This window comes from Capricornis sumatraensis, chromosome 2 (genome assembly GCF_032405125.1).
Source record: "Capricornis sumatraensis isolate serow.1 chromosome 2, serow.2, whole genome shotgun sequence".
Lineage (NCBI taxonomy): Eukaryota > Metazoa > Chordata > Mammalia > Artiodactyla > Bovidae > Capricornis > Capricornis sumatraensis.
Genome location: NC_091070.1, coordinates 80,164,303 through 80,190,945, shown reverse-complemented (window position 1 = coordinate 80,190,945; position 26,643 = coordinate 80,164,303). Strand labels below are relative to the sequence as shown.

Sequence of the window (26,643 nt, the reverse complement as noted above, 5' to 3'; positions counted from 1 at the left end):
ATCTTCTTTATTTGCCCCTCTAAAAACAGGGGGAATCTCAAATCAGATTCTTGTAAATTGTTCAACAGCGAAGAAGAGAAATCTCACCAACAGGAGGCTCATAAGCCAATGTGTGTAAAACAGGAGTATTGCTTGCAGTTCTCTTGAGCAGAAAGTAGTGATTTTGCCTGGCCCCTCCCGGATCACCTTCCTCTGAGGAGTTATGAACCTTTCACTTACTGGCCTGTCCTAAGAGCACATGCATTATTTTCAGTGAAGGGGGTCAGGGAAGACAAGCCCTCTCTGGATCATGTGCCCCTTCCCTTCCCACTCTGCATTGTATTTGCTTGTTGAAATGCCTCCCTCACCTGGCAGTGGGGCAGAGACCATGCCACTCCCGTTGCCTCCACCCACTCCGCACTAGGCAGGGCCTGGCACACAATAGATGCTCTATAAACACTAAGCGACCGTGCCCACGTGAGCCAGGGAGCTCTCAGGAGGGAGGGCTCCTTCCGGCCCCTCCATCCCCCAACCAGTGCTGAGCGGACAAGTGAGGAGAGCAGCAAGAAGCAGACACCTGAAGCTTGGCGTGCGGAAGCTTGGCCAGGGTTAGGAAGGTCTCTGAGCCTGAGGGGCAATAACAGCCAGCGTTCTAGGACAGGAAGAAGAGACATGAGCTGTGTGATTGCCTTTGTCTGTTGTAGCTGCTATAACAAAAACAACAGAAATTCAGTTTTCACAGCTCTGGAAGCTGGACATTCAAGATCAAGGGGCTGGCAAATCAGGTGTCTGATAAGAGCCCACTTCCTCACTTGCAGATGACCATCTGCTCATTGTATCCTCAAGTGGTGGAGAGAAGAGCTCCAATTTCTCTCTCTTCTTACAAGGACACTAATCTCATCTTGGGGGCTCCACTCTCATTACTTTATCTAAACCTTATTACCTCCTCAAAGCCCCACACCTTAATACCATCCCACTAAGGGATGAGATTTCAACTTATAAATCTCAGGGGACACAAACATGCAGTCTATCCCAGTGATGAAGGCTTACTCCATACCCCGCACCACAGGAGCCTCTTTGCATGGATTATTTCATAAGATCCTTGCACCATCTGAAATTTAGGAATTGTTAGCCTGCCCTAGACAGATGGGGAGACCAAGACTTCAGGAGAGGACCACACAGGTGGCAGCCATGGAGTCAGCATTCAGACCTAGTTCTATTGTGTTCCCGACACAACCAAGTTGTTTCAGCATGGATGCCATTCTTACACCAGCCTTCATTCATCTTCATTCCCACCTGCTCAGTTGTGTCCGACTCTTGGTGACCCCATGGACTGTAGCCTGCTAGGCTCCTCTGTCCGTGGAATTTTCCAGGCAAGAACACTGGAGTGGGCTACCATTTCCTTCTCCAGGGGATCTTCTCCACCCAGGTCTCCTGCATTGCAAGTGGATTCTTTACCATCTGAGCCACCAGAAAGCCCATAATTGAGTCTAAAGTTAAACTAACAAAAACTTGAACATTAGCTCCATTTTGATCCATTTATTGACAAATCAAATGGAAAAAAAAAAGGTCATAAACAGGTATAGTATTATAAATGTGGTTAAAGGGGGAGGGGTGCAGCACTGGGGAGGGAGAACGAGGTCGAGCAGACCATCAGAGGGAGGACGAGGAAGGGAAGAGGAGGGGGACATGCAGCGGGAGGAGGAGGGGGAAGGAGGTATTTGCTAAAAACCCCACGGCTCACCTCTCAGTGTCTCAGCTGTCACCCAATCGTTCTTTCCTGGACAGAATTAACCGCTAGAAATGGTTTAAGGGCAATACCTAAGTAGTTTGTCTACAAGATTTGGGAGATGGGGAGTTGGATGGAAGATGGGTACAGGATTTTAAGAGCTTCTCTCACTTGAACCCCCATCTACGGTGAACGGAGAACTAAGAAGCTTAATCCTGGTCCCAGCTCAGCCACCAACTCTGTGTGACTTTGGGCAAGTCAACTTCCCCTTTCTGGGCCTCTTCCTTTGGCTGTAAAACAAGCAAATTGGACTTGATGGCAAGTTCTACTCTGGCTATAGCGATATCAAGTGTTTTGGCAACATGAGCTAGACAAGGAGACCGGCTCAGCTTTGGAGAAGTTAAACGACATAGAGGCTCAGCCAGAGTGACACAGTGCTGGCCTCCACCTCGAACCCTCTCTGTTGGCAGCAGCAGCAATTCAGAGGGCGAGTGAAGGCACACACCTGTGGGAAACGCAGACTGATCTTTGCAGAGAGTGGCTGGGGGTGCCAGGGGAGGGCCAGGATTGTCTCTACACAGAAGGCAAATCGAGGGGACTGGGGCGGGATGGGAGAACCCAGACCAAGCAGCCACACTCTGTAGGGTCTGGGGATGCAGCGCACAGGGGCGGTGGGAGGAGGCGGCTGTGGGTTTCGGGGTGGGGCTGGAGTGAAGAGCCACGCCAGCACCACGCTGTGCCAGACCGCTCATTTCAGTGACCCCCCGCCAACCCGAAACAGAGGCCTGGGCCCCTTGGTCTAGTCAAAGCAGCTCTTCAGGTAGAGATGCCACACTTGGCATCGAGATCCTTGACTCCTGTAGGGTCCATGTCCTTAAAGACAGGGTCAGGGAGTGTCTCCATTGGCTGGAGTCAAATGAGGTAGGCTGACTCTCTCCCCCTTGCCCTTCCAGAGCCGACAGGCAGGATGTGCCCACCTGGCTGGCCATCCTCCCACCCCAGCTCTAAGCCTCAGGGCCCAGGACTGCCAGTCCTTCCTTGATCGATGGCCAGGCCTAGCCTGGCCTAAGAAAGCGGTCCATGAGACCGAGGATGGGTGCCTCTCCTTAGCCTGCATGGATTTGTCTCAGCTGTTACGGCTTCAAGGGCAAAGGTTCCCCAAATGGACAGACGGGGAGGAGCCCGTATCTGGGGTTTCTGTTTGACAGGGGAATGTGGTTTCAATTCTGAGGTCCAGAGCCACACCATTTCATGGTAAGGACAGCCAGGAGTAAGATTCTGAGCTGTGCGTGTGTACGTGTACATTCTCACTCGGGGAGAGACATTGAACTTGGCCTGCCTCAGGAAAGGAACTCTGCTCCCCCAGGTAGAATTGCCAGAGGCCAACATCTGACAGCCTTCAGCAGATCCTCCCAGTACCCCATACTGGGGATGTTTCATAGGGACGCTGGTCCCCAGTTCAAGGCAGTTCAGCAAAGCTTTGTGAAGTAACTTCTCTGCAAAAGGCACAGTGAAGAGTCCCGGGGGTAGGGGTGGGGAGGCGGTGAGAGCATGCCTGGGGCAGGGGGAGACCTAGCAGCGGCAGCCCAGGACCTGGGGGGGTCCCCCCACTGCTCCAGCTCACTGCTCCAAGACCTTGAAGGACAGCGGGGTGACACTCTGGGCAAAGGGCTTCATCAGACTGCTGGGATAGATGCACCCAAGCTTCTCCGGGGTGGGGAAGCCCCAGACCCTGTAGAGGGACGGGCTTAGCCGGTCCCCAATATAGAAGGGACCCACCCACTTGGCACTGCTGCCATTCCTGGGGAGGGACAGCACGAGGACCTGGTCCCCCACGTTCCACTCCTTCTCCTGCCTCTCACGCTTGAAACGCCTATTCTCGGCCTTTTCGCTTGTCTTCTCGGCCAGCCTCCAGTGGAGCTCCAGCAGCTCCCTCGTGAGCTGTAGCAGGAATAAATCCATCTTGAGCCCTTCAATGTTCGCACTGCTCATCTCCCACCAAAGGGGCTCGGTCAGCCTCTCCTCAGCCCCTGTCAGGATACGGAAGGGCGAGGCCTGGCTGGAGGAGGCCCTGAAGGCCAGGTGCAGCAAGGGCAGGGAAGCCGCCCACTTCTTGCCATGCAAGAAGATGAACTCCTTGAGGGCCCTCTTGAATTCCCAGTAGGCCCCGGAGCTCGTCAGGCAAGGGAACTGGAGGTCCCTGCTCGGGGAGGCCACATGAACTCCCAGGGCCAGCCCACAGCTCACCAGGACGTGGCGGGCAAATTGGGGGCCCTGGGCAGCCTCCAGCCTCACGGGAATGCCCCACCTGGCGAACACATGCTGAAGCAGCAGCTGGGCCACAGCCGTGTGCGTGTAAGGCTTCAGCGGGAACGCCTCCACCCACCTGGTGTTGGGGTCGGCCACGATCAGCACATGCTTGTGGCCCTCCTCGCTGACGGTGACCGGGCCCACCACCTCGATCTGCAGGTTGGACCAGGGGGCAGTGGACCTGGGGGGCCACAGAGACTCGATGACCTTCGCCTCACTGCCTAGGAGGTTGCGGGGGATGCAGAACAAGCAGCTCCTGCAGTAATGCCTCACGTGCTCCTGCACCCCGGGCCACCACCCCAGCAAGCGCAGCTTCCTGTAGGTCTCCTCGGGCCTCTGGTGGGCCCCCATGGGGCCATCGTGCACGGCGAAAATCAGGTCCCTCCGGAGCTGCCGCGGGACCACCCAGACCCTGGGCCTCTTGTCTCCCTTGAACATGAGCAGGCCGCTCTCCTTGTCGAGGCTGAGGGAGCTAAAGGCAGAACTGAAGGGTGAGGAGCTGGATACCTTCTGCCCGGCCTGCAGCTTGGCCATGATGTCGGCCAGGGTGCCGTCGCTCCGCTGCAACGCCAGCAAGTCGGGCCTCTTGCATACGGTACGGGGAGTCACTATGGGGGCCGGCACGTCATTTGGCAAATTCCAACACTGATCGCCCCCCTGGGCACCCTCCTTGGCTAGGGTGTCCACCGTCACAGCAAACAGGGAGCCCCGGTAGGAGGTTCGATAGATGAACGGGAGGGATGAGAGGCCAGAGGTGAGGTCTGTGATGTAGGAGAGCAGGCTTGGGTGAGGTAGTGGGGTCCCGTCGGAAGAGAGGAAGCCCCGAGCTCTCCAAAGGGGCAGGAGCTCCCAGAGGAGGCTGAAGATCCAGTTGCAGTGCGTGAGGAAAACAATGGGCATGTGGGACTGGCCGAAGCGCTCCAGGCCACAGGCCACGGCCGCCAGGTGGGCATAGGTCGGGGTGTAAGGGGAGCAGGAGAAGGAGAGGGAGACAGGGGCGCTGGTGGGAGACAGCACATAGAGACCGAAGCCAGCACACCACTCATCCTCCCGATAAAAGCAGTACCCCGACATGTGGATGCAGACAAAAGTGGACAGGTCGGAAAAAGGAGGCAGAACCTGGAAAAGCCGAGGCATGCAAGCCGTGGGAGTCAGCAGCCGGTTCTTCCCCAGCAGGCCCTGCAGAAGGGTCAGTTCCAGCGCTCTCTTGCCCTTGTCCTGTACCAGGAGGGCCCATCTGATCAACCACGCTTTGGCAACCCTGCGGCCGTCCCACGCCTCAGGGTCCACAGAGGTCCGGGAGGCATAGAAAAGGTCCAGGACCACGGGGGTGTCCCCAATGTAGCGGGAGAAATGCTTGAGGGCCCAGGCCACGGCGTAGGGGCTGTCTCCCCCTGACTGCGGGCCCTCGCTGTCCTCGTCGGGGAGGAGGGGTTTTGAGGTATAGGCTACAGGGTGCTTCCTCCCCGAGTGCTCCTGGTACACAACGGCCGTCAGGGCCACTTGGCTCACCGTCACCTCCAGGTGGAAGGGCAGCTGGGGGTTGGGGACCGACAGGCAGAGGGCGGACACCAGGGCTCGCTTCAGGGCCAGGAAGGCCTTCTCATGGTCCAGCTCCCACCGCCAGTCCGGCTTCTGCTTGAGCAGGCTGTGCAAGGGCGCCACAAGGGCTTCATAGTCGGGGATGACGTCCCGGTGGGAGTCCGTGAACCCCATAAAGAAGGAGAGGGCGGTGAAATTGCTGGGGATGGTCAGCTGGGCCAGCTGGGCAAGGACCTGCTGGCAGGGAGCCTTTCCATCCCAGGGGATACCCAGTGAGGGAGAGGCCACCGCCGGCTGGAGATCAATGTCCAGGGCCTCGTCCTGGGGGTCGTGGAGGCTGAGGCACCGGAGGATTTCCTCTGAGAGGGAAGGGCACTCAGCCCTGAACACAGACATCAGCGAAGAGTCCAGGTCCTCCTCCTCCTCCTCAGCCGGCTTCTGCATCTCCTGCTCCTCGTCCTGTCTCTCCTCCTCCTCCTGCTCCTCCCTGACTTCTTCCACATTCTGCAGACTCTCCGGGGGGCCAGGGTCCATGTTGTCCCTCAGCTCAGAGATGCTGGCCGAGCTGGGAGGAAGGGTCTTCCACACCTTCAGGAAGTTGCCAATGTCAGTGTCCAACCTACACCAAAACAGCAGAGCAGAAGGGTCTGATGGAGGAGGTGCGGGACAGCCTGCCTGAGAGGCCACCTGAGGCGAAACCAAATGGCTGAGTGGCCCTGAGGCCAGGCCAGCCTCCCACACAGCACGACCTGCCCACAGATACTCCCTCCAGCCCCAGCATCCACTAAACCGCAACGTCAGATATTCATCTGGGCTTTGAAGGCTTATTTAATCAAAACCTCATTGACCAAGTGACATTTCCGAGTAGTTTTAAGCCAATGGTTTGATCAGAATTAGATGATCGGTCCTTCCAAACAGACTCAAGGGTGAGCAAGCCAGGGGAGCTCAAGAGAGGGAAGGGGGCCTGACAAGGGGCCTAGGAGGCACAGCACACAGACCTCGGCCACAGCACTTTTCTTCAAAATGGGGAAACGGGACTGGGGGACCTGACACAGGAAGCAGTGCCCTGCCCAGAAGGTGCTAACCACAGTCCCCTGCTGGGCCCAGGGAACTGGGAGGCTCCGAGTGGGTGGAAGCCAGAGGAACTGAGTTACTGCAAATCAGTTCTGCCGGCACCAGCACAGTGACCTGAGGAAAGTACTTGAGTCTCAGATCCGTCATCTGTAAAACAAGGATAGTGGTCACATGTGTCTAACTCAAGCTGTGAGGGTCAAAGGGGGAAAGACACGTGGAAAAAATCCCTCTTGGTATATACTCCAGACATAGCACCCTCTGCATGCAATGAAACAAGAATGAGGTGGTTCACCGCAGCACGGGTGCCCACAGCATAACGCAGAAACTGTCAAACGGCCTCCCATCAACCCTGTAAACCTGTCGGGCACTCATGCAATGGAATAGGGAATGGACGTTAAAGCCAGACACAGGAACTAACACGGCACGTGCCTGGGAAAAACAATCAAACATGGGGACAGATGCCAGCTGTGGAAGGATACGTACAGTGCTAAAGCACGCGTGCAAGACTGTGAAACGGTAAAACCATACTGTAATTAGTTTATGGATGCGCAGATGTGGGTGGAAGTACAAAGACCTGAAAAAGTCAAATCACCCTGCTCACTATTAAGCACTAAACAAATGTTGGCTAGCACCAAGGGGAAGCTTCCGGAAAGTCCCAGGAGGAGCTGGGAGGTGGCAGGGGGTTGGGGAGGTCCAGCCCATTACCTGTTTGGCTTCTTCAGAAACTCATCCAGGGTGGGGCCATCACGGCCCAGGGGGTCATCGGGCACCATGAAGAGATTCCCCGCAAAGGTGAAGGGCAGCAGGCTGGGCCCGGGACAGAGGAAGGAAGGTCACTGCGGAGCCCTTGACCCATCCACACCCTGTTGCCAGCTGGAGCAGAGACCAATACATCCTCCCAGCAGGGGCTGGTGAGCACTGCTCCAAGGCCCCTCTCCTTGCCTCCAACCCTCCCCTGCCAGGGGCTGTCTGGCACCCACAGGGGAGGAACAGCCCAATCCCATGGAAGCCACCTCACCGATCTTTGACCATCAGTTTCTTGGAATTATTCATCAGGACGTGGAGCTGCTCATTGGTGACGATGATGCCATCTGTCTCTTCCGCCAGCTTGACCATGAACCTGCGGGGAGGGGGGGGTCACTATGGACCCAGTACCCAGCCTCTCACCTCCCCAGTCCTCTGAGAAACTGAACTTGTAGCTTCCTGTTGAGAAGTGTAGGACAAAAACACCACCCTTGATAGTCAGGGAGCCAGGGCTTGAGAGCCCATCCTCGTCTCTGCAGCTAGCTGGAGGAGCACGAGCCCCCGGAAAGGCAACCTGGATGCACATCCCCCAACTGTCTATGCAAACAAAGCCCTCTATTTTACACATAGGCATTCCATACACATGCTGAGACACACACACAGAAACCCATGCCTTATCCACATCCACACATACCTCTTTATTGCTTCGGTTTCCATACCTGTCGATCCAACATAAGATACCTACCCTTGACTGCTGTGAGAATTAAACTGAATGAGACAATACGCTTAAGTGTCTAGCTCAGTGCCTGCTACACAGCAGATATTAATATCCAATACTCCATGATTATTCTTCACCAACTGACAACATTCATGTACATGCCAACCACACACCTACCTGAGTAAACAAATCCATTTTTCCAAGGATCACTTCTCCTTGAAAGAGGGCTGTGACCAGGAAAGAAAGCAAAGGCTACCTACTTCTCAGCATTTGCGGCAGTGAGCAATTCCAGCAGCCCCGACCGTGCAATTCCACAAGTGCCCAGCAGAGGGCCCTTCTGCAGTCGCTAAGTTGCTTGTCTTGTCCGATACTGTGCAACCCTATGGACTGGGGCCAGCCAGGTTCCTCTGTCCATGGGATCTCCCATGGCAAGAATACTGGGAGTGGATTGCCATGCTCTCCTCCAGGGGATCTTCCCGACCCAGGGATCAAACCCGTGTCTCTTAAGTCTCCTGCATTGGCAAGCAGGTTCTTTACCACTAGCGCCACCTGGGAAGCCCCACAGAAAAGCTGTCTTCCCTCAAACCCAGGCCTGAATTAAAAGGCACTAGAATGCACCCCACTCCAGTACTCTTGCCTGGAAAATCTCATGGATGGAGGAGCCTGGTAGGCTGCAGTCCATGGAGTCGCTAAAAGTTGGACATGACTGAGCGCTTCACTTTCACTTTTTACTTTCCTGCATTAGAGAAGGAAATGGCAATCCACTCCAGTATTCTTGCCTGGAGACTCCCAGGGACGGGGGAGCCTGGTGGGCTGCCGTCTACAGGGTCGCACAGAGTCAGACACGACTGAAGCGACATAGCAATAGCAGCAGAATCTGTGTGCAATGCAGGAGACCTGGGTTCGATCCCTGGGTTGGGAAGATCCCCTGGAAAAGGGAATAGCTACCCACTCCAGAATTCTTACCCTATGGACAGACCATGGGATCACAGAGTCAGGCAAAACTGAGCAGCTAAACTAACACTTTAGAGTCTTCCCTGGTGGCTCAGAAGGTAAAGCGTCTGCCTACAATGTGGGAGAACCGGGTTCGATCCCTGGGTCAGGAAGATTCCCTGGAGAAGGAAATGGCAACCCACTCCAGGACTCTTGCCTGGAAAATCCCATGGACGGAGGAGCTTGGTGCAGGCTACTGTCCATGGGGTCCCAAAGAGTTGGGCACAACTGAGCGATTTCACTTTCACTTTCACTTTAAAGACCTTATACAGGGTCTAAGCTGCATGCTTAGGGTCTATGCTATTGAAGGAAGGATGCTTGAGCTGCCCTACCCAACCCTGAAGGCTGAGTGGATACTATGTCTTAGGGAGGAACCAAACTTCTCCCTGCCTGGCGTGGGAGGTGTCTAAGTGAAGCCAAGACCTGTGCCTGCTAGGCATCAACTCCAGCCCAGGGCCAGTGAGCTGGGAGGGCCTTCTCTGCCCCCAGCAGAGGCAGCATCACAGCATCCCCTGTGCACACTGGACCAGCAGTCACGCTGAGTGTGTGCTGAGGATTGACAGACAGGGAGTCATTCAGCCTTTAGCTAGGCGGCAGGGGCAGTCGGGCTCCATTTTCAGAGCCAGGGCTCCAGCCACACACACACCTCCTCCCAGAGACAGGGCAGTGGGAGGAAAAGACTGCAGCAATTCCTTGAGAAAACCTGAGCTTCAACCCAAACTGGCACCCAAATCAGCTTCTGGGGGAAGCAGCTTGCTTGAAGCACCAGGAGTCACCAGGATGGGCTATGCCATCCAAAGACAGTAGAGGGTTTCAGCCCACAGCTGATGGGGGAGGAAAGCCTATTAACTCAGAGAAATGGGATTGCAGAGTCCCAAATTCAGGAACAGTCCCTGGGCTTGAATAGAACCATCTTGGAGCCCTTTCCTCTGTGTTCCTACCTCTGCTTACAGAGGGCCAATGCACCACACTTCCCTCTCTGACAAGACCCTCTGACATGTTCGCCTCCATCTCCCCAGAGCAGATGAAGCGAGACTCTGCCTCACACATCAGTGCAGCCCAAGCCCGGGGCCCCACAAGGCATGCAAAGCCACACACCTGTAGTCGTAGGTGGTAATCTTCTTGCCGTTCTCGAGCTGCGAGGGGGTGATTGAAAGCATCTTGAGGGAGTGTAGCTTTGTCAGAAAGTGGCTCTCTGGAAATGAAAGGCAGAAGACAGTGATGGTCAGAGGAAGCGCTAACAGGAAAAGGCTAAGATGGGAACAGAAAGACAAGGAAAAGGAAGGCGTGGTGACACTGGAGGGGCCGGGGGGCAGGCACAGCTCACCTCTCACCCTCCGGTTCTTCTTCAGCTGCCAGGTGGGTATAAACACCGTGACCTCTCGGTGTCCTCGGTTCCAGAAATACTGCACTGCCATGGCAATGCCCCGGCAGGAGAAGAAGTGCTGGAGACCGTGCCTGGAGGTGGGGTTAGGGGTTAGGGGGACCAGGGAGGGAGCAATTTTCTGCCCTAGGAATGGCCCTGCCTCTCCACCCCTCCCTCAGAACCAGCCCAGGACAGCACAGGGCATCAGAAATGCCAGGGCACCAGCATCAGCACCAACCGTGCCTTCTCCCTTCCCTCCCTCATCAAATAGTGAGCACCGGGTCCACTCACCTGCTGTGTGTGTGCGTGTGTGTGTGTGTAGGGGCCTCCAGGGCAAAAGGAAGAGGGCAACCTCTACAACCAAAGAGCTCAGTTCAGCGCTGGAAGCAAACAAACATTTGCTGACCATGATCATGTGCTGGCAATGTTCTCAGCACAGATTCCACCAGGCGGGCAAATGAAGACACCTTGCACATCCTTATGCTGACATATGTATACAGCAGGAAGTGCTGTGCAGGGAGCTGATCGCTACAGGTTGGCGCAGTGAGGAAAATCCTCACTGAGACCGGTGCTGGGCCTTAAGGGCGCGGCTGGGCATTTGAAAACTGGGGTTTACAGGCCCCCTGCTGTGTGAGGCAGGCTGAAAGGGAAAGATTGTGGGCCTGGGCAGAGCTGAACCCAAAGGCCGGCGGGGCCCCTTACTGGCTCTGGGAGCTTGGGCAAGATCCATCACTTCTCTGAGCCTGTTTCTGCCTCTATCAAGGGAGGAGAACAGAAATCCACCTGCGAAGGCTGCTATGGTGATTCCGCAAGCACCGCCCAGCACGCGGTAGCTGCTCAACATGTGCCTGTCCCTCCCCTCTTTCCCCCACTTGAACCCCATGGCACCCATATACAGAGATCGAGAAAGGAAGCCCCAGGGACGCCGTGCCTGAGCTCCCCGGCAGTCCCAGTCCACCCCAGGCCCATGGCTACTCACACCATGGCCACGCTGCTGCCATCAATGACCACCCGCCGCAACTCCGGGTTCCCAGGTTCTTCTGACAGGTCCAGCTCGAAGGGTGTATTCAGGGCCTCATGGTACCTCTGGAAGCTGGTCACTGTGTTGCTTGCCTGTGGGTGGCGAGTCGGCTGCCTTGGGGTCCCCTCCCCAGCCCCCAGGAGCCCCTCCACCTGAGGCTGGCGCTTGCTACTGGGAGCCAAGGCGCCACTGCACTGTGGCCCCTGACTTCCAGGCTGCCCCTGGCCCTTCAGGAAGGAAGCACTGCCCCTTGACGGAGGCTGGCCCTCACTCACGAGTTTGCCTGCATCCAGGGTGGACCCCGGACCTGCGGGCACCTTCTGAGCCGCTGGCGTTTTCGGAGTTCTGGAAGTTTGGGGGGCGGCAGGGACTTTGGGAGCTGTAGGTCCGGTTTTAGGGGCAGGCCCAGGCTGGGCTCTGGGTGTCTGGGGACCTGTAGGCGACGTTTTGGCTGCCTGTCTTTTCTGAGCTGCGGGAGTATGGGGAGCTGCGGCCTTTGGTGCTGTGGGCACCACTTGAGCTGCCGGCTTTGCTGGAACTGAAGGCACTTCGAAGGCTGCACGTTCTCCATGGGCTGCCACCATCATCTGGGTTTCAGGCACTTTGGGGGCTGCAGGCAGCGCTGGACTTGTGGGTAGGGTTTGAGCTGTGGGCATTGCGGCAGCCATGGGCACTTTGAGAGTTTCAGGCACTGTCTTCGAGTCAGGTCCCGACGGAGCTGTCAGCCCCCCTTGAGCAGCAGGCACCCCTTGCCCAGTGGGCGGCGCTGCATCGGGCCCCTCTTCTGGTCCCTTACAATCCCACTGCACACTTCCTTGATCCCCCAGCTCACTTCTGGCTTGGAGCTGCGGTGTAGAGGTCAAAGGTGGCCCTATCTGTGGAAGTCCTGGGATAGACTTATCCTTTACCCCTGAGCCTCCTGAGACCACCAGTAAACTCACGACTTTTTTGGGGGGCTCTGGCCCTGGGCAGTTCTGTAGGGCTGCCTCTCCTCCCGGCCCGCCGTCTGGTGTACAGTCTGGGCTTTCCACACTGGGCAGAGGAACCAGCTCCTTCTGTTTCCATCCCAGATTTAAGGGCAAAGGATTCTGCCCTGGCAGCTTGAACTGAATGGGGCCCAGTGGCCTCTGCCAGAAAGGGAAACTGAAGCATGCCTGGGACAGGAGCCAGGCCAGGTGAAGAGAATGCAGTTCATTGATCCTCCAGAAGGTAGCAGCAATAGCCCCTGGCCACATGGGTGCAAAGGTTGGCCCTGGGGTCCAGGCCTTCCAGGGTGAGCACACACTCAGGGCTGATACTGGAGGCTGGAGCGGGAGCTTGTCTTCCCCTCTCCGGACCTGCCTCTGCTGAGACGAGGCTTGGGTGTGATCCACGGGGTCCTGGCTGCTGCTGGCTTGCACTGACCCTTCCTCTCGAGAACAGTCCACACCACCTTGGTTGTTGGATGTGACCCTGGAGGAAACCCGAGTTTGTTGGAAAGGTGGGAAGGTGAGTTAGGTCCCAAACTCTTTCCCTGGGGTTGGGGCACAGAAACAGGAGAGAAACCAAACTGATTCTCCAGAACTTACCGGACCAGCTGGTTTGCTGTCTCCTGCTGGGTGTTTGGGCCTGGGGTACCCGAGATTACGGCCCCTGTGGCTCCCAGGCTGGTTAATCTCTTTGAATTTTCGGGGCTCCCCATCTCCACAAAGGGGCCAGGACCGTCCCCCACGGCCACCATGGGTGGGCCTTCCTTTTGCTGGTGGGTTGGACAGATCAGGAGCTCAGGATCTGAGCGGGAGTCGGAGGTGCCGATGCGGCTGAGCCACTGGATGATGTCCTCCTTGCCAGCGGCATCCCGCACCAGGCTCAGCAGCAGCTCCTGGACCGCCGGGGGCAGCTGCAGCAGGTCCCCAGCGTACTGGTCACCACGGATCCAGACCAGGGCCCCAAAGGCCCGGGTCACCTCGGCTTCCCAGATGCCACGGGGAGTGAGCAAAGGGGCCGGGCCCCAGCGCAGCCGCCCCACCAGCTCCTCCAGCCAGTTCTGGGTCATGATGAAAGACTCGGTCAGCCCGCCCACCATCAGGGAGCCCGGGGGGCCGGGCACCAGGTAGGCCAGGGTGCTCCAGCACAGGCAGTCCAGGAAGAGGCCCTGGGCCCCAAGGAAGGCACAGTGCAGAGCCGCCGGGTAGCGGACCTCCTTCCATAGCTCCGGGTTGCACAGGCCCTTCAGATACTCCTGCAGCCGGTGGGGAGAACACAAAGGAAGTCAGCTGTTAGCGGCCCGTCACTGGGGCTCACTCCCCTCACTAAGCACGTGCGCTCCCCCTGCTCACCATAAGCCAAATGACCCATTCCCCCCACCCCAACCCCTGCCCAGGACCCAGCCCTCTCTCCCTGGTCCTGCCTCCTCACACTCTCATCTCTTTCCTGGGAGCTTTGACAGATGGGGGAGGGGAGTACCTGGGCTTGGAGTCAAGGGTTCTGGTTCTAGTTCCAACCTGACCTCAATACGTTAGGGGTACTGTGAAAAATTTATCACCTTCTCAGAGGCTCTGTCTCCTCACCTGTAAAAACTGGATTAAACGAGACACTCCCAAGGGCCAGGCCTACCCTGGCATTCTAGAATTGGGAACTAGCTGAGGGGAGGAGAGGGCACATTACTGAGGACCCTCCAAGCTATTAACTCTCCCTGTGCCTCGGTTTCCTCATCTGTAAAATGGGGATAATGGTTTCCCCCTCATTAGGCTATCATGAAGTTTCAGTGAGTTAATACAAAGGAAGTGCTTAGCTTGAGCCTGGTACAGTCTCCTCCCATTTTTCAGGCTCAGAAAGGCCATACCGCTGACCCAGGGACACACAGTCAGCGGGTGACTAGGTGAAGACCACAGCTGCCATCTGTCTGACTCTGAAACCAGAGCTCTTCCCACCTCCGCGGGTTGACTACACAGTGACTACGGGGTAATCCTGTGAGATTCTGGTTAATCCCCCTGCAGAAGGTCTCTGCCACAACCTGTAACTGTAACCATGGTAACTGTTGCCCAGAGGGGACAGAGGAGAAGATAAGTCCCTGGTCTGGTATCCAAGGGATCCCCACAGATATATACAATGGTTGAGCCGGAAGGGAGGCCTCTGGCTGTCTGGGCACCAGGCCCTCATGTTTCCAGGGCTCACACACTCAGCCTTTAGAGTCTCCCATTCCGTTGGGATGGAAGAGGTTGGGTTCTTCTACTCTCTGATTGAGTTCCACCAGCATGACCCCATGGGCTCCAAGGAACCATGGGAATTGCCTCTTAATCGGCCAACCCTGATGACTGCATTCATCCTCAAGCACCTCCTCACCCCTGTGTCAGTGATAGTCACCCCTCCTCCTGCCTTCCCCTGACAGATCCATAAGGAACAAAGGCTCCATTTTGGATCTCCAACAGCCATCCCAAAGATCACATGGGGATCATGGTATTCAGACCTATAAGAGTTATTCCACCTGGTCAGATTCACCCTTGCCAGGTGGTGGGTGAGCGAGGTTGCTCAGGTCTGAGCTTACCTCTTCCACCTGGCCCAGGTCATGGGAAGATCCCACGTGCCACGGATCAGCTAAGTCTATGTGCCACACCTATTGAGCTGGTGGCCTAGAGACCAGGAACCTCAACTACTGAAGCTGGCACACCCAGAGCCCGTGAGAACAAGAGAAGAGAAGCAGCTGCAACGGGAAGCCCACGCACTGCAAACAGAGATTAGCCCCCACTCGCCGCAACTAGAGAACAGTCTGCTCACAGCACATCCAGTAAGGAAAGAAATAAAATTTAAATGTATATTGGAAATGAGGTGACTTTCAAAATAATAAACCTGAACTGATATTTACTGAGTCCTTGCTAGGTGCCAGGCTCTTTACATACATTGACTCGTTGATTCCTCTCTCAGACCTATATGGAAATTACTATCCTCCCCATTTTAGGTGAGCAAGAAAAGACAGATGTCTGAGGTCACAGACAGAGGCTGGGACACTCAGGCACTCTGACTCCAAAGTCTGAGGTCTTAACCATGATGCTGTCTATATGAGTGTGTGTTCTCAGTCATTCAGTTGTGTCCAACGCTTTGGGACCCCATGGACTGTAGCCCATCAGGCTCCTCTGTTCATGGAATTTTCCAGGCAAGAGTACTAGAATGGGTTGTGATTTCCTACTCCAGGGGAGCTCCCTGACCCAGGGAGAGAACCCGAGGCTCTTGCATCTCTTGCAGTGGCAGGCGGATTCTTTACCACGGAGCCACTAAGGAAGCCAATGGCACATTAGAGAAAAAACAGATAAGGAAAAAGGCGTTCACATCCAGAAAATATCTGGAGCAATTTTCCTGCTTTAAGCCCACCCAGACCTTTACATCCAGAAAATATCTGGAGCAATTTTCCTGCTTTAAGCCCACCCAGACCTTTACATCCAGAAAATATCTGGAGCAATTTTCCTGCTTTAAGCCTACCCAGACCTTTTTCTCCAAGAGGAGAAGTAGAGAAGATGCAGGAATGAAGTACACAGAAAAATCTTGTGTATTTGTTAAAATATATTACCCCGTGTCCTGTGAGTCATCGGTCAATGTGTAAGTTAAATAAAAATAATACCACCAGACAGCTTACTACTGCTGTATACTTTATCAGTCCTGACGTAGGATTCTTCTTTCTCATAAGTCAGTTACCATTCATTGTCTGCTTTCCAGAAGCACACCAATTACACTGCAGAATACTCAAAAAGTTAAAAAAAAAAAAATGGCAGCACCAAAAAACTCTAGAATTAGGACTGAAGGAGCACCCAAAAAACTCCAGAATTAGGAGTGAAGGAGAACATTTTTTAAAAAGTGGATTTAGTGGTCTAGTGGCTAAGACTCCATGCTCCCAATGCAGGGGGCCCGGGTTTAATTCCTGGTCAGGGAACTAGATCCCACATGCTTCAACTAAGAGTTCATGTACCACAACTAAAGACTGATGATCCCACAAGCTGCAACTAAGAACCAGTGCAGCCAAGTACATTAAAAAAAAAATTAAATTAAATTAAAGGTGGACTAAGATAAAGTTGTTTGAGGAGCAGTTAGATCTGGGAGCCTACCGACCCCACTACACAAAGGCTGAGCAAGTACCACCCTACCCACTGAAGTTTGTTCTGCAGAAGCTGATCAGTGTACTTGAGAGTGTGGGTACCATACAAAATCATGGAGGAAGAAAGGAAGGCCAACAGTGAGGTCTACAGTGAGCACTGAGTGCAGAGAAACTCATCCTTCTCATTCAGAGATTCAGCCATAGTAACCAACAATGGATGAAGTCCGATGCCCACACAAAAGGGTCTCTCTGGGGCATCTTAGAAGAGTGGGGGAAACTACAAACTTCCAGAGAGAAAAAAAACACTTCACATCAAAGGACCAGGGACCAAGAATAGATTCAGATGTCCCCAAAGCAAGAACTCAATAGATTAATGCCTTCTCACTTCTGAAGGAAAATAGTCTTCCATGTATAATTCAATACCAGCCAAACTGTCAATCAAGTGACCTTCAGATATTCAATGGAGATACTCAGATATGCAACCCCAAGAATCTACCTCCTCTAAAGCCTTTCTCAGGAAGTTACTGAAGAGTATTTTCCAGCAAATCAAGAAAGGAAAAACCAAGAAAGGAGACCTAACTCAGAAAAAAAGCAAAGACAATCTCCAGAATGATTGTGGAGAGAAAGTTCAGAATGTATTCATCCATTCAAGAAATCACTACTGAGCATCTACTATGTTCAAGCATTGTTCTGGGAGGCATAGAGGGCAACTAGTTCAGGCTGAAGAGTGGAATTCCAGAAACAGGAAGGCTGACCTCAGTTATCAGCATGATCTTTAGCACAGCACCATCTTTCTAACTTAATGACGCTACTGACAGACGTGCTCCACCAACCCAAGACAAAGGCACAGCGTTCAGGAAACAAGGTGTTTAACAAAGAAAAGAGCAAAAGGGTGCCAAGAATGACAGCAAACAGGAGTCTCAGGATGATAGCCACGCAAGCCTGACCAGACAGAAAGAAGGGTGCCCCCAGGAAAAAATCTGTAACAGGCCACCTTGAAATCAAAGCCTTATTCTTGCAGAAAACTGTCGTGAGCAGCTACTGAAACTTATAAGAATTAGCAATGGGTTCAAAGGAAAACAAACAAACAGGTAAGGTGTGAGCTCTTTACCTCAGAAAAATTGAAAAGTAAGATAGAAAACCCAATCATAGTACACTTCAATGTTTAGATGTGAGTGATATTTGCATGGGCATAATGTTGCGAATAATAAATACAGATTTAACAGAAAATGAAATATAGTTATATTGGGAAGACAAAAGGGATGGCAATATAAAGGACCTAAATCCTCACCTATAATGAAAGTGAAAGTCGCTCAGTCGTGTCTGACTCTTTGCGATCCACGGACTATACAGTCCATGGCATTCTCCAGGCCAGAATACTGGGGTGGGTAGCCTTTCCCTTCTCCAGGGGATCTTCCCAACTCAGGGATTGAACCCAGGTCTCTTGCATTGTAGGCAGATTTTTTTACCAACTGAGCCACAAGGGAAGCCCAAGAATACTGGAAAGTGAAAGTGAAGTCAGTCGGTCGTGTCTGACTCTTTGGGACCCCGTGGACTGTAGCCCACCAGGCTCCTCCGTCCACGGGTTTCTCCAGGCAAGAGTACTGGAGTGGGGTGCCATTTCCCTCTCCAGGGGATCCTCCCGACCCAGGGATCGAACCCAGGTCTCCCACATCGCAGGCAGACACTTTTAACCTCTGAGCCACCAGGGAAGGCTTAAGAATCCTGGAATGGGTAGCCTATCCCTTCTCCAGGGGATCTTCCCCACCCAGGAATCGAACCAGGGTCTCTGCATTGTAGGCGGATTCTTTACCAACTGAGCTATCAGGGAAGCCCTCACCTATAATAATAGGAAGTAAAAAGGTATCTAAAATTAATTGAAAGATACAGGATCTACATGTTTTTTAGGAATGTGGAGATGTATAAATTCCAGAACAGGTATTTTCTACAAGGAAGAGCACAGAAGAGGGAGTTGGCAGGACAAGGCAGGGAATCACTGCATTATACTGTGGATTTTAAAAAAAATTACTGGACTTTTAAATTATGTATTACTTTGATAAAGAAAAATTAAGTTCAAAATAAAGGAGGGACTTCCTGGCAGTTCAGTGGTTAAGAATCCTTGCTTCCTTTACAGGAGGCACGGGTTCAATCCCTGGCCAGGGAACTAAGATCCCACATGCCGCAAAGCCAAAAACTAAATAAAAATAAATGTAAATAAGCATCTTTTTAAAATTGGAGCATAACTGCTTTACAATGTCATTGCTGCTGTACAACAACATGAATCAGCTACACGTATGCAGGGTGGGAGGAATTGAGAGAGTACATTGACATATATACACTACCATGTGTAAAATAGATAGCTAGTGGGAAGTTACTGTCCTGCACAGGGAGCTTAGCTCTGTGCTCTGTGATGACCCAGAAGGGTTGAATGGGTAGGACGTGGGAGGGAAGCTCGAGAGGAAGAGAGATAAATATATGCGCAAGCATCTTTTTTAAAAAATAAATGAAAACAAATAATTAAAGGAGAAGGATCAGGTGCTCACAACACAATTATGTGTGCTGGTAAGTTGTGGGGAGCCAGTTGTGGGGAGGGCAGTCCTGATCTGTAGCATTTTCCAATTTCTGCGGTGTAACTACTCCCATCCTGGCTGATTTCAAACTATGAATAGGACTCCACCGACTCAAAAACTTCAAGACTTTTCAACAATGGGTCAGCAGGAGCCAGTTTCAGCACACCCCTGGCCACTACCAGCTTTCGTGGCACTGCTCACAGTCCGTGTGGGGCAGGAACAGGCCAACTTGCACCTGAGAGCCAAGCCCAGAGTCAGCAAACCACACCCTGTCCCACGGCTCCCCATCTCAATCTCGAGCTCCCCCTCACCTTGTTCCATCATCTCCAAAAAGAGTAGAATCGAACTGTCACCTGTCCTCTCAGCACCCAATCCTTCTTCACACCGTTGTCAAGGAGGACAGAAAAGCTGAGCAGGGCTTATCTCTGAGAGACTCTGATCATTAACTAAAAACTCTCCTTTCTACTTGCTGATTTCCCCTCAGAAAGGTCACGCCTCCCCAGGGCTTGTTTTTGCTGCCGAGGAATGTGATTTCCAGCAATGCCTTCATTATTTTTTAAATCCCACCACAATAAAACTACTTCAAGGTACTTTCGAGTTCTACAGAGATTTCCTAGAAAACCGGTGCATGTAATAGGAAAACACACCTGAGCTCTTCTCCAAAGAAGCCCGTACCCTTCTTGACCCCTTCTTCCCTCACAGACAGGACATCCATCACCCCTTCTCCATGCCACAAGCTTCAGTCTCACTGAGCTCTCTCTGCCAGCTGGCTGTGTGTATCAACTCACTATCAAGGTGCATGGTTCTGTGTCCTTACAGCTGGGATGGGGGTCAGCCACAGCACCTCTACATGGAAACCCCGAGACTTCCTTCTTCTTGTGTGCTCAGTTATGTCCAACTCTTTGCGACCCCGTGGACTGTAACCCGCCAGGTTCCTCTGTCCATGCAATTTTCCAGGCAAGAATACTTGGGTGGATTGCCATTTCCTCCTCCAGGGGATGTTCCCAAACCCAGGGACTGAACCCAGGTCTTCCAAATTGCAAGCACATTCTTTACCGCTGAGCCACTAATCAGCTGCTCAAGACATCCTTATACGTGGGAAATTTTCCTGCATCAGATCGCTGAACCTTAGAAAGCATTTCATCCAAGCCTCTCACTTCACAAACAAGGAGACAGACTCAGAGAGGGAAAAGAACTCATTCAAAGTTACACAGCTTGTTAACCACAATACTTACTGACATCTCTACCCTATAACTCTCCACACTGGCAAAAGTCAGCATGCATTATTTCAGCTGACTCTTAACAACTCTTCCATGAAGTGAGTATTACTACATTGTTTTCTAGATGAGGAAATAAGCTCAAGAGAAGGTCAGTGATTTGACCCAGGTCAGCCAGTTAGAAGGTAGCAAACCCCAATCTCCAGCTCTTTCCACCACACCTGTCTGTCCCAGCAGTTAACTTGGTGACAGCAAATTGAGCCCAGATCTCCTACTTCTGGAACAAAACCTCACCCTCCCCACGTTCCCTGCCCTCCCGCTCCAAAGCTCTACTCATCTCTTCTTTCTGCTCATTCTTTACAATAAGGGAGGGAGTTACCCAAAACCCCTCATGCTGTTTCCATCTTAAACTGTGCTTTTCTCCAGAGGAAAACAGGTGGGAAAGAGGTGAAAGGATGGGGCGGGATGGGGGGGATTGGAGAAAGCCACTGGCTGCACTAGCAGGGCCTGGGGTGTGAGGGAAAGTCAGTGGCCCCAGGGACCCTGAGGCAGCGGTGGGAGGAGGAGTAGCTGAGGCTGGAGAAGCTGATGAAGGATGTAAGTAGGGGTCAGGGGAGCTAGACACCCCCAGTTTCACAAAAGGGTGAGCGGGTGTCTTTCAAATTAACAAAAAGATTAAGACCCTCAAAGAACCCGAAGGCTCCTCGGGCTAACCCGCCTATCCCAGCTACTGAAAAGCCTGCATCTCCAGGGCTCCTGCACATCTGCTATGTGGGCAGGCACCCCTCCCCTCCCCCAGCACCTCTGTCAGAACTGGACAAACTGCTGACGAAGCAGCTCAGCGGAGGGGCTGAGGCAGGAACTTTCTAGCCTGCCTGTCCACTGGCCAGCGTGTTCTGGGCCTCCCCCACCCATGGCCTTGACCAATTAGGATACTGGTAGAGACCTAGCTGGGGAAGGGGAGTGTGTTGGGGTGGGGTGGGGTGCATGGGGGAGAAGGGTGGTCTGGGACTGAGGGAGGCTGTAGTATTCCTACCAGGAAAAGATAAGATAAGGGAATCTGGGGGAAGAGGGAGACCTTGGCCATGACTGGGGATCAGAGGGAACCTGAGAGGCCCAAGTGGAGGAGAAGCGGGTGAGAGAAGCTAGAGCAAACGCGAGAGAGGCACACGGTGACCTGGCCTGCCCAGCATCCAGCCCCACACAGCAGGCCCTTTCATCTGAAGCCCACAGCCCTCCTCCCAGAGGATTCCCACCCATCCCCAAAGCCTGCTACCTTCCAGAGCAGCTGCACCCCTGCCCCTGAGCCCCTGCAAGAGGACGCCTAGGGCATCAAGAGTGTGGGGCACTGAGCCCAGAGCCCCTGCCACCCCCACCTTCCCAACCCTAAGTATCCCAGGAGGCCCCTGACGCTCTCCAGTCCCCAATACCTCATCTGTAAAATGCCAGCATTTCTCTAGCGGAGTTTCTAATGGCCCCTCCAGTCCCAGCGCTCAGGCTGTGAGACGCAGCCCAGGATTTAAGGAGACTTACATGAAGGCAGAGACCTGGGCCTTCCAGCCTCTGGGTGGAGAACAAAGAGATACGCTGCACAGACCACAGAAATACCAGACCTTAAGTTGCTCCCCCGATGGAGGAACAGGCTGTAAATGCGGGCCCCTGGCCAGAGAAGGCTCCTGGGGGGACACACAACGCAGAGCCTTTCTCAACACACTTGAGGGACTGAAGTGACACGCAAGAGAGGGGTGGGGCAGAAGAGAAAGAAGGAACCAGAGGGAAGGACCCAAAGCTGCAGAAGTGGAGCGGCAGGGAATGGCCCAGTACCTGCCCGCCATACTGCCCAGTCCAGGTCGGGGGGCCTCTGGGGACCCTTCCCTCCCCGAGTGGGGGGGGGGGAGGGAAGGGGGGCGAAGGGCGGGAGAAAGGTCTGGCTGGAAGTGATAAGAGGCCAGACGCTGTTTACCTTGGCTTTGCCCATGTTCTCCCTGGGTCCCTCGAGCTGCAGCCAGAAGTAGGGGGTGTCCGGGCGGCTCTGGAAAGCGTTCAGCTTGACCCTGAAGATGCGCTGCACTTGCTGCCGCTGCCGCTGCACCCGGGGCTTCGACTTGGTCTGCACCATGAACCATTCCTGCGCCGGAGGGTCGCCCCCGGACAGGAGCATGGCTGCCCCGCCCGCCCCTGGAAGAAGGGAGCCGACAGTGTCACCGGCGTCCCCGGGCCGGAGGCGCCTAGGCCACGCCCCCTCCTCCGGGCGGCGCGCCCCCGCCTCGGCCTGGGTCCCCCCGACACACACACCCCACCCCCGGCTCGCGCACCCACCCGCCGCGGCTCGGGCGCCCTTCCCCCGGAGCTCCGAGCCTTTCGGCGGCGGCTCCCGCGACAATCTCTTCCTGCCAGGGGTTGCAACGGGGGTGGGACGGATCGGGCTCCCGCCGCCCTTCCCTCCGCCCCCACCCTCCCCCGCTTCACCGCCGCGCCAGCCCCTCCAGGATGAACTTTAGCTGTGTCTGCCCGGGAGCTTAAAGGGGCGCGGAGGGAGGCGGCGGGGCGGGGGAAGGGGGAGAGGGACGGGCGGGGCCGGGGGTCCTGAAAACCTCTGCCTTCCACTCAAGTCTCGGGCTCAGAGCCAGAATCCGGGGGTCAAAGTTAATTTCCTTCCACATCCCCCTTTCCCCAGGGGGAGGGAGAGGAAGGAAGGGCACCCCGGTGGGGGAGAGGGGGCTTGGTTTCGGGCACCCGGCCTTTCTCTCCGTTCCTCCGGCCAGCCCTGCCGCCTCCTAGGCCTCCCAGGAGAACCGAGAGCCGCGCCCCTCCTTCCCTCGCAAGAAAGGGTTAAAGGAGAGCAGGGTGGGGAGCCTGGGAGGCTGGGGCCTGAGGAAAACTCCGGGCCGGAGATCGAGCAGGAAGGAGAGGGTAAAAGCACCGCCCCTAAGTCTGGGGACAGCCTGGGGCTGGCAGGCAGCCCGGAGCCTCCTGAAGCCCCCAGGCCTGGAGGGGCGGGGAGAGCGCCCGAGTTTACGGGAGTTTTCAGACTTGGACTGTTTATGAAAGCCTTTCTGAGCAAGTTTGAGCTAAGCCGAGAGGGGAAGCTTTAGGATGGGAGTGAGGGTCTGGTTGCTGACAAACTCTGAGGGTTCCCTCAACCCCTGACCTGCCGCCAGTCAGCTGCTAGGCCTCGGTGGTCAGGGACCAGCCCTGGACTGGGGGGCTGCCGCCAACATCCTTCTCAGGCGGCATCAGGGGCACAAAGAACACCTTATGCAGCCCTGTGGCCTGAACAGAACCCGGCTCTGTGGAGGGCAGAGTCTGCATCCTGGGCCTCCGGGAACTTCCTTTTCCAACCCCAAACCCAGAGCCTCTGTCTGACAGGCGTGAGTGTACCTATGGGGACAAAGGGCAGTGGACCTCAGGCCTGCCCTGGGACATCTGGGCTGCAGGGGCCATGGCACATTTCTGTGCAGGCAAAGAGCCAGGGGCACCCCATTGCAAAGAAGGGGCGGGGAGAGGGGCCCACACTCAGTCCTCTGGTCTGGATTCAGCCCCTCCTGTGCCACAGCTCCACTCCCACTTACCCTAGGGTGAAATCCAGAAAAGCAGATCGATGTCATCTCTGGCTCCAAGGTCTGCTGTCCCTGGGTGCCCCTCCAGTGAAGCGTCCATCTCTCTCCACTCTTCCCACTGCTGACTGCTCTCCCTTTATCAGAAGAAGCCCCTGCTTTATTGTGCCTCAGTTTCTCCTCTGAAGCAAATGACAGCCTCTTACCCAGGCCCCACCCCTCCTTCCTTGAATAAACACTTATTTCTTGTTGCCCTCTTCCAACTGACTGTGAACTGCAGGCACAGTGACATCCTGAAGGAAAACTCTCAGGTTTAATCTTCTGTTCAAAGGGGCCATGCAGAGGGCGGGACAAGGTCAAACTCAGGCATCAGGGACTTGATAAGGGGGTAAGAAGAGGGTCATTTATTTGAACTCTTGCATCTCCATTTCCCATAAAATAGGGACAATGATACCTGTTAAATATTCATTAGAAGGACTGATGCTGAAGCTAAAACTCCAATACTTTGGTCAGTCAGTTCAGTCAGTTCAGTAGCTCAGTCGTGTCCGACTCTCTGCGACCCCATGAATCAGCACACAGGCCTCCCTGTCCATCACCAACTCCTGGAATTTACTCAAACTCATGTCCATCAAGTCGGTGATGCCATCCAGCCATCTCATCTTCTGTCATCCTCTTCTCCTCCTGCCCCCAATCCCTCCCAGCATCAGGGTCTTTTCCAATGAGTCAACTCTTCACATGAGGTGGCCAAAGTATTGGAGTTTCAGCTTCAGCATCAGGCCTTCCAATGAACCCCCAGGACTGATCTCCTTCAGAATGGACTGGTTGGATCTCTTTGCAGTCCAAGGGACTCTCAAGAGTCTTCTCCAACACCACAGTTCAAACACATCAATTCTTCGGTGCTCTGCCTTCTTCACAGTCCAACTCTCACATCCATACAGGACCACTGGAAAAACCATAGCCTTGACTAGACGGACTCTTGTTGGCAAAGTAATGTCTCTGCTTTTTAACATGCTATATAGGTTGGTCATAACTTTCCTTCCAAGGAGTAAGCATCTTTTAATTTCATGTCTGCAGTCACCATCTGCAGTGATTTTGGGACCCCAAAAAATAAAGTCTGACACTGTTCCACTGGTCACCTGATACAAAAAGCTGACTCACTGGGAAAGACCCTGATTCTGGTAAAGATGGAGGGCAGAAGGAAAAGGGGGCAGCAGAGAAAGAGATGGTTAGATAGCATCACTGACTCGATGGACATGAGTTTGAGTAAATTCCAGGAGATAGTGAAGGACAGGAAAGCCTGGGTCACAAAGAGTCAGACACAGGTTAGCGAATGAGCAACAGCAACCATGACACCTATGCCACGGGTTGTAAATTAGATCACGTGGATACCGCACCTGGTACATCGCCTGGCACCAAGTAGACACCCAGTTCATTTTCATCTTCCCTACCTTGATCTTGTCTCTTCTTCCACCTCACTTCTGGCCAGTACATCATAATACCTTCCCAGAGATCCCCTCCTTCCCAGCCTTTTTTTTTTGGCCACCCGCCCCGCATGGCATATGAGACCTTAGCTTCCCAGCCAAGGATTGAATCCGTGCCCCCTTCGGCAGAGTGCGGAGTCTTAACCACTGAACTGCCAGGGAAGTCCCGTTCTATCCTTTTACAGCTTACAGCCACCGGCCCATCGCCTAGATCGGGCTCTCCTCATCCTTCCTGCAAACCCATCCCCCACTCCTGTCTCTCCCCTAGATGTAGCAGATTTAGTTATATAGCCTGGTTCTAGTCCCAGCTTGATGTGCTCTTAGCAGGTAACCAAGCCCCTTGATCGATCCAGTCTTCCTCATCTGAATTCATTCATTGAGTCAAACACGTGTACTCCCTCAACAAATTCAACACATACTGATTGTCTACTATGAGCCGGGCCCTGGGAGTATAGCATTGACTAAGAAAGATAGCTCCCTGCCCTCAGGGAATGACTGAAGAAAGAAGAAAACAGCTGTGATTTCAGAGAATAAGAAATGCTCTGCTGAGAATAAGACAAGGTGTGATGGTGGAGAGTTCCCAAAGGGGTCCTCTCAGGTGAGATGATATTTCAGCTAGAGGGGGCACAAGACCACAGACACTGACATGACAACACACTGAGCTCATCCCAATGTTTGACCTAAATCTCTCTCCAACACAGATACCTTCAGTGGTTTCTTGCCTAGAATATTGGGTTAAACCTTGTTGCATTGGAAACCTTCCTCCCCTGAGCCCAAATCTACCTTCTCAACCTTCTACACAAGGATCCCAGCTCAAGTGTAAGTAGAATTAGGTCTGTCTAGGCATGTCTGCGGAGAAGGCAATGGCACCCCATTCCAGCACTCTTGCCTGGAAAATCCCACGGACAGAGGAGCCTGGTGGGCCGCAGTCCATGGGGTCGCTAAGAGCCGGACACAACTGAGCGACTTCACTTTCACTTTTCACTTCATGCATTGGAGAAGGAAATGGCAACCCACTCCAGTGTTCTTGCCTGGAGAATCCCAGGGACGGGGGAGCCTCATGGGCTGCCGTTTCTGGGGTCGCACAAAGTCGGACACGACTGAAGCGACTTAGCAGCAGCAGCAGCAGCACAGGCATGTCTGAGAACAGGATAGCACACCCTGCCAGGAGGCCTCAGAGGAGAAGGCGGTCTTGGTTAAAGCAGGGGCCTGCCCTGTGAGACTGATGGGGTAATAGAATCTTTCTTATACCTCCAAGGCTCTCGTGGGAAAAGAGG

General features: G+C 54.0%; 1 protein-coding gene across 1 annotated transcript; it reads right to left on the bottom strand.

Annotated features, from left to right (window-relative positions):
* Window positions 1–1,563: 1,563 nt before the first annotated feature.
* Window positions 1,564–22,715, bottom strand: NYNRIN (NYN domain and retroviral integrase containing). Its single transcript, XM_068964108.1, has 9 exons — window positions 22,648–22,715; window positions 22,292–22,506; window positions 13,045–13,697; window positions 11,435–12,928; window positions 10,417–10,547; window positions 10,188–10,284; window positions 7,653–7,754; window positions 7,340–7,441; window positions 1,564–6,179 (listed from the first exon to the last, which is right to left on the bottom strand). Exons 2-9 carry the CDS (start codon window positions 22,487–22,489, stop codon window positions 3,329–3,331), a joined length of 5,628 nt encoding a protein of 1,875 aa, XP_068820209.1. The 5' UTR covers window positions 22,490–22,506; window positions 22,648–22,715; the 3' UTR covers window positions 1,564–3,328.
* Window positions 22,716–26,643: the final 3,928 nt, after the last annotated feature.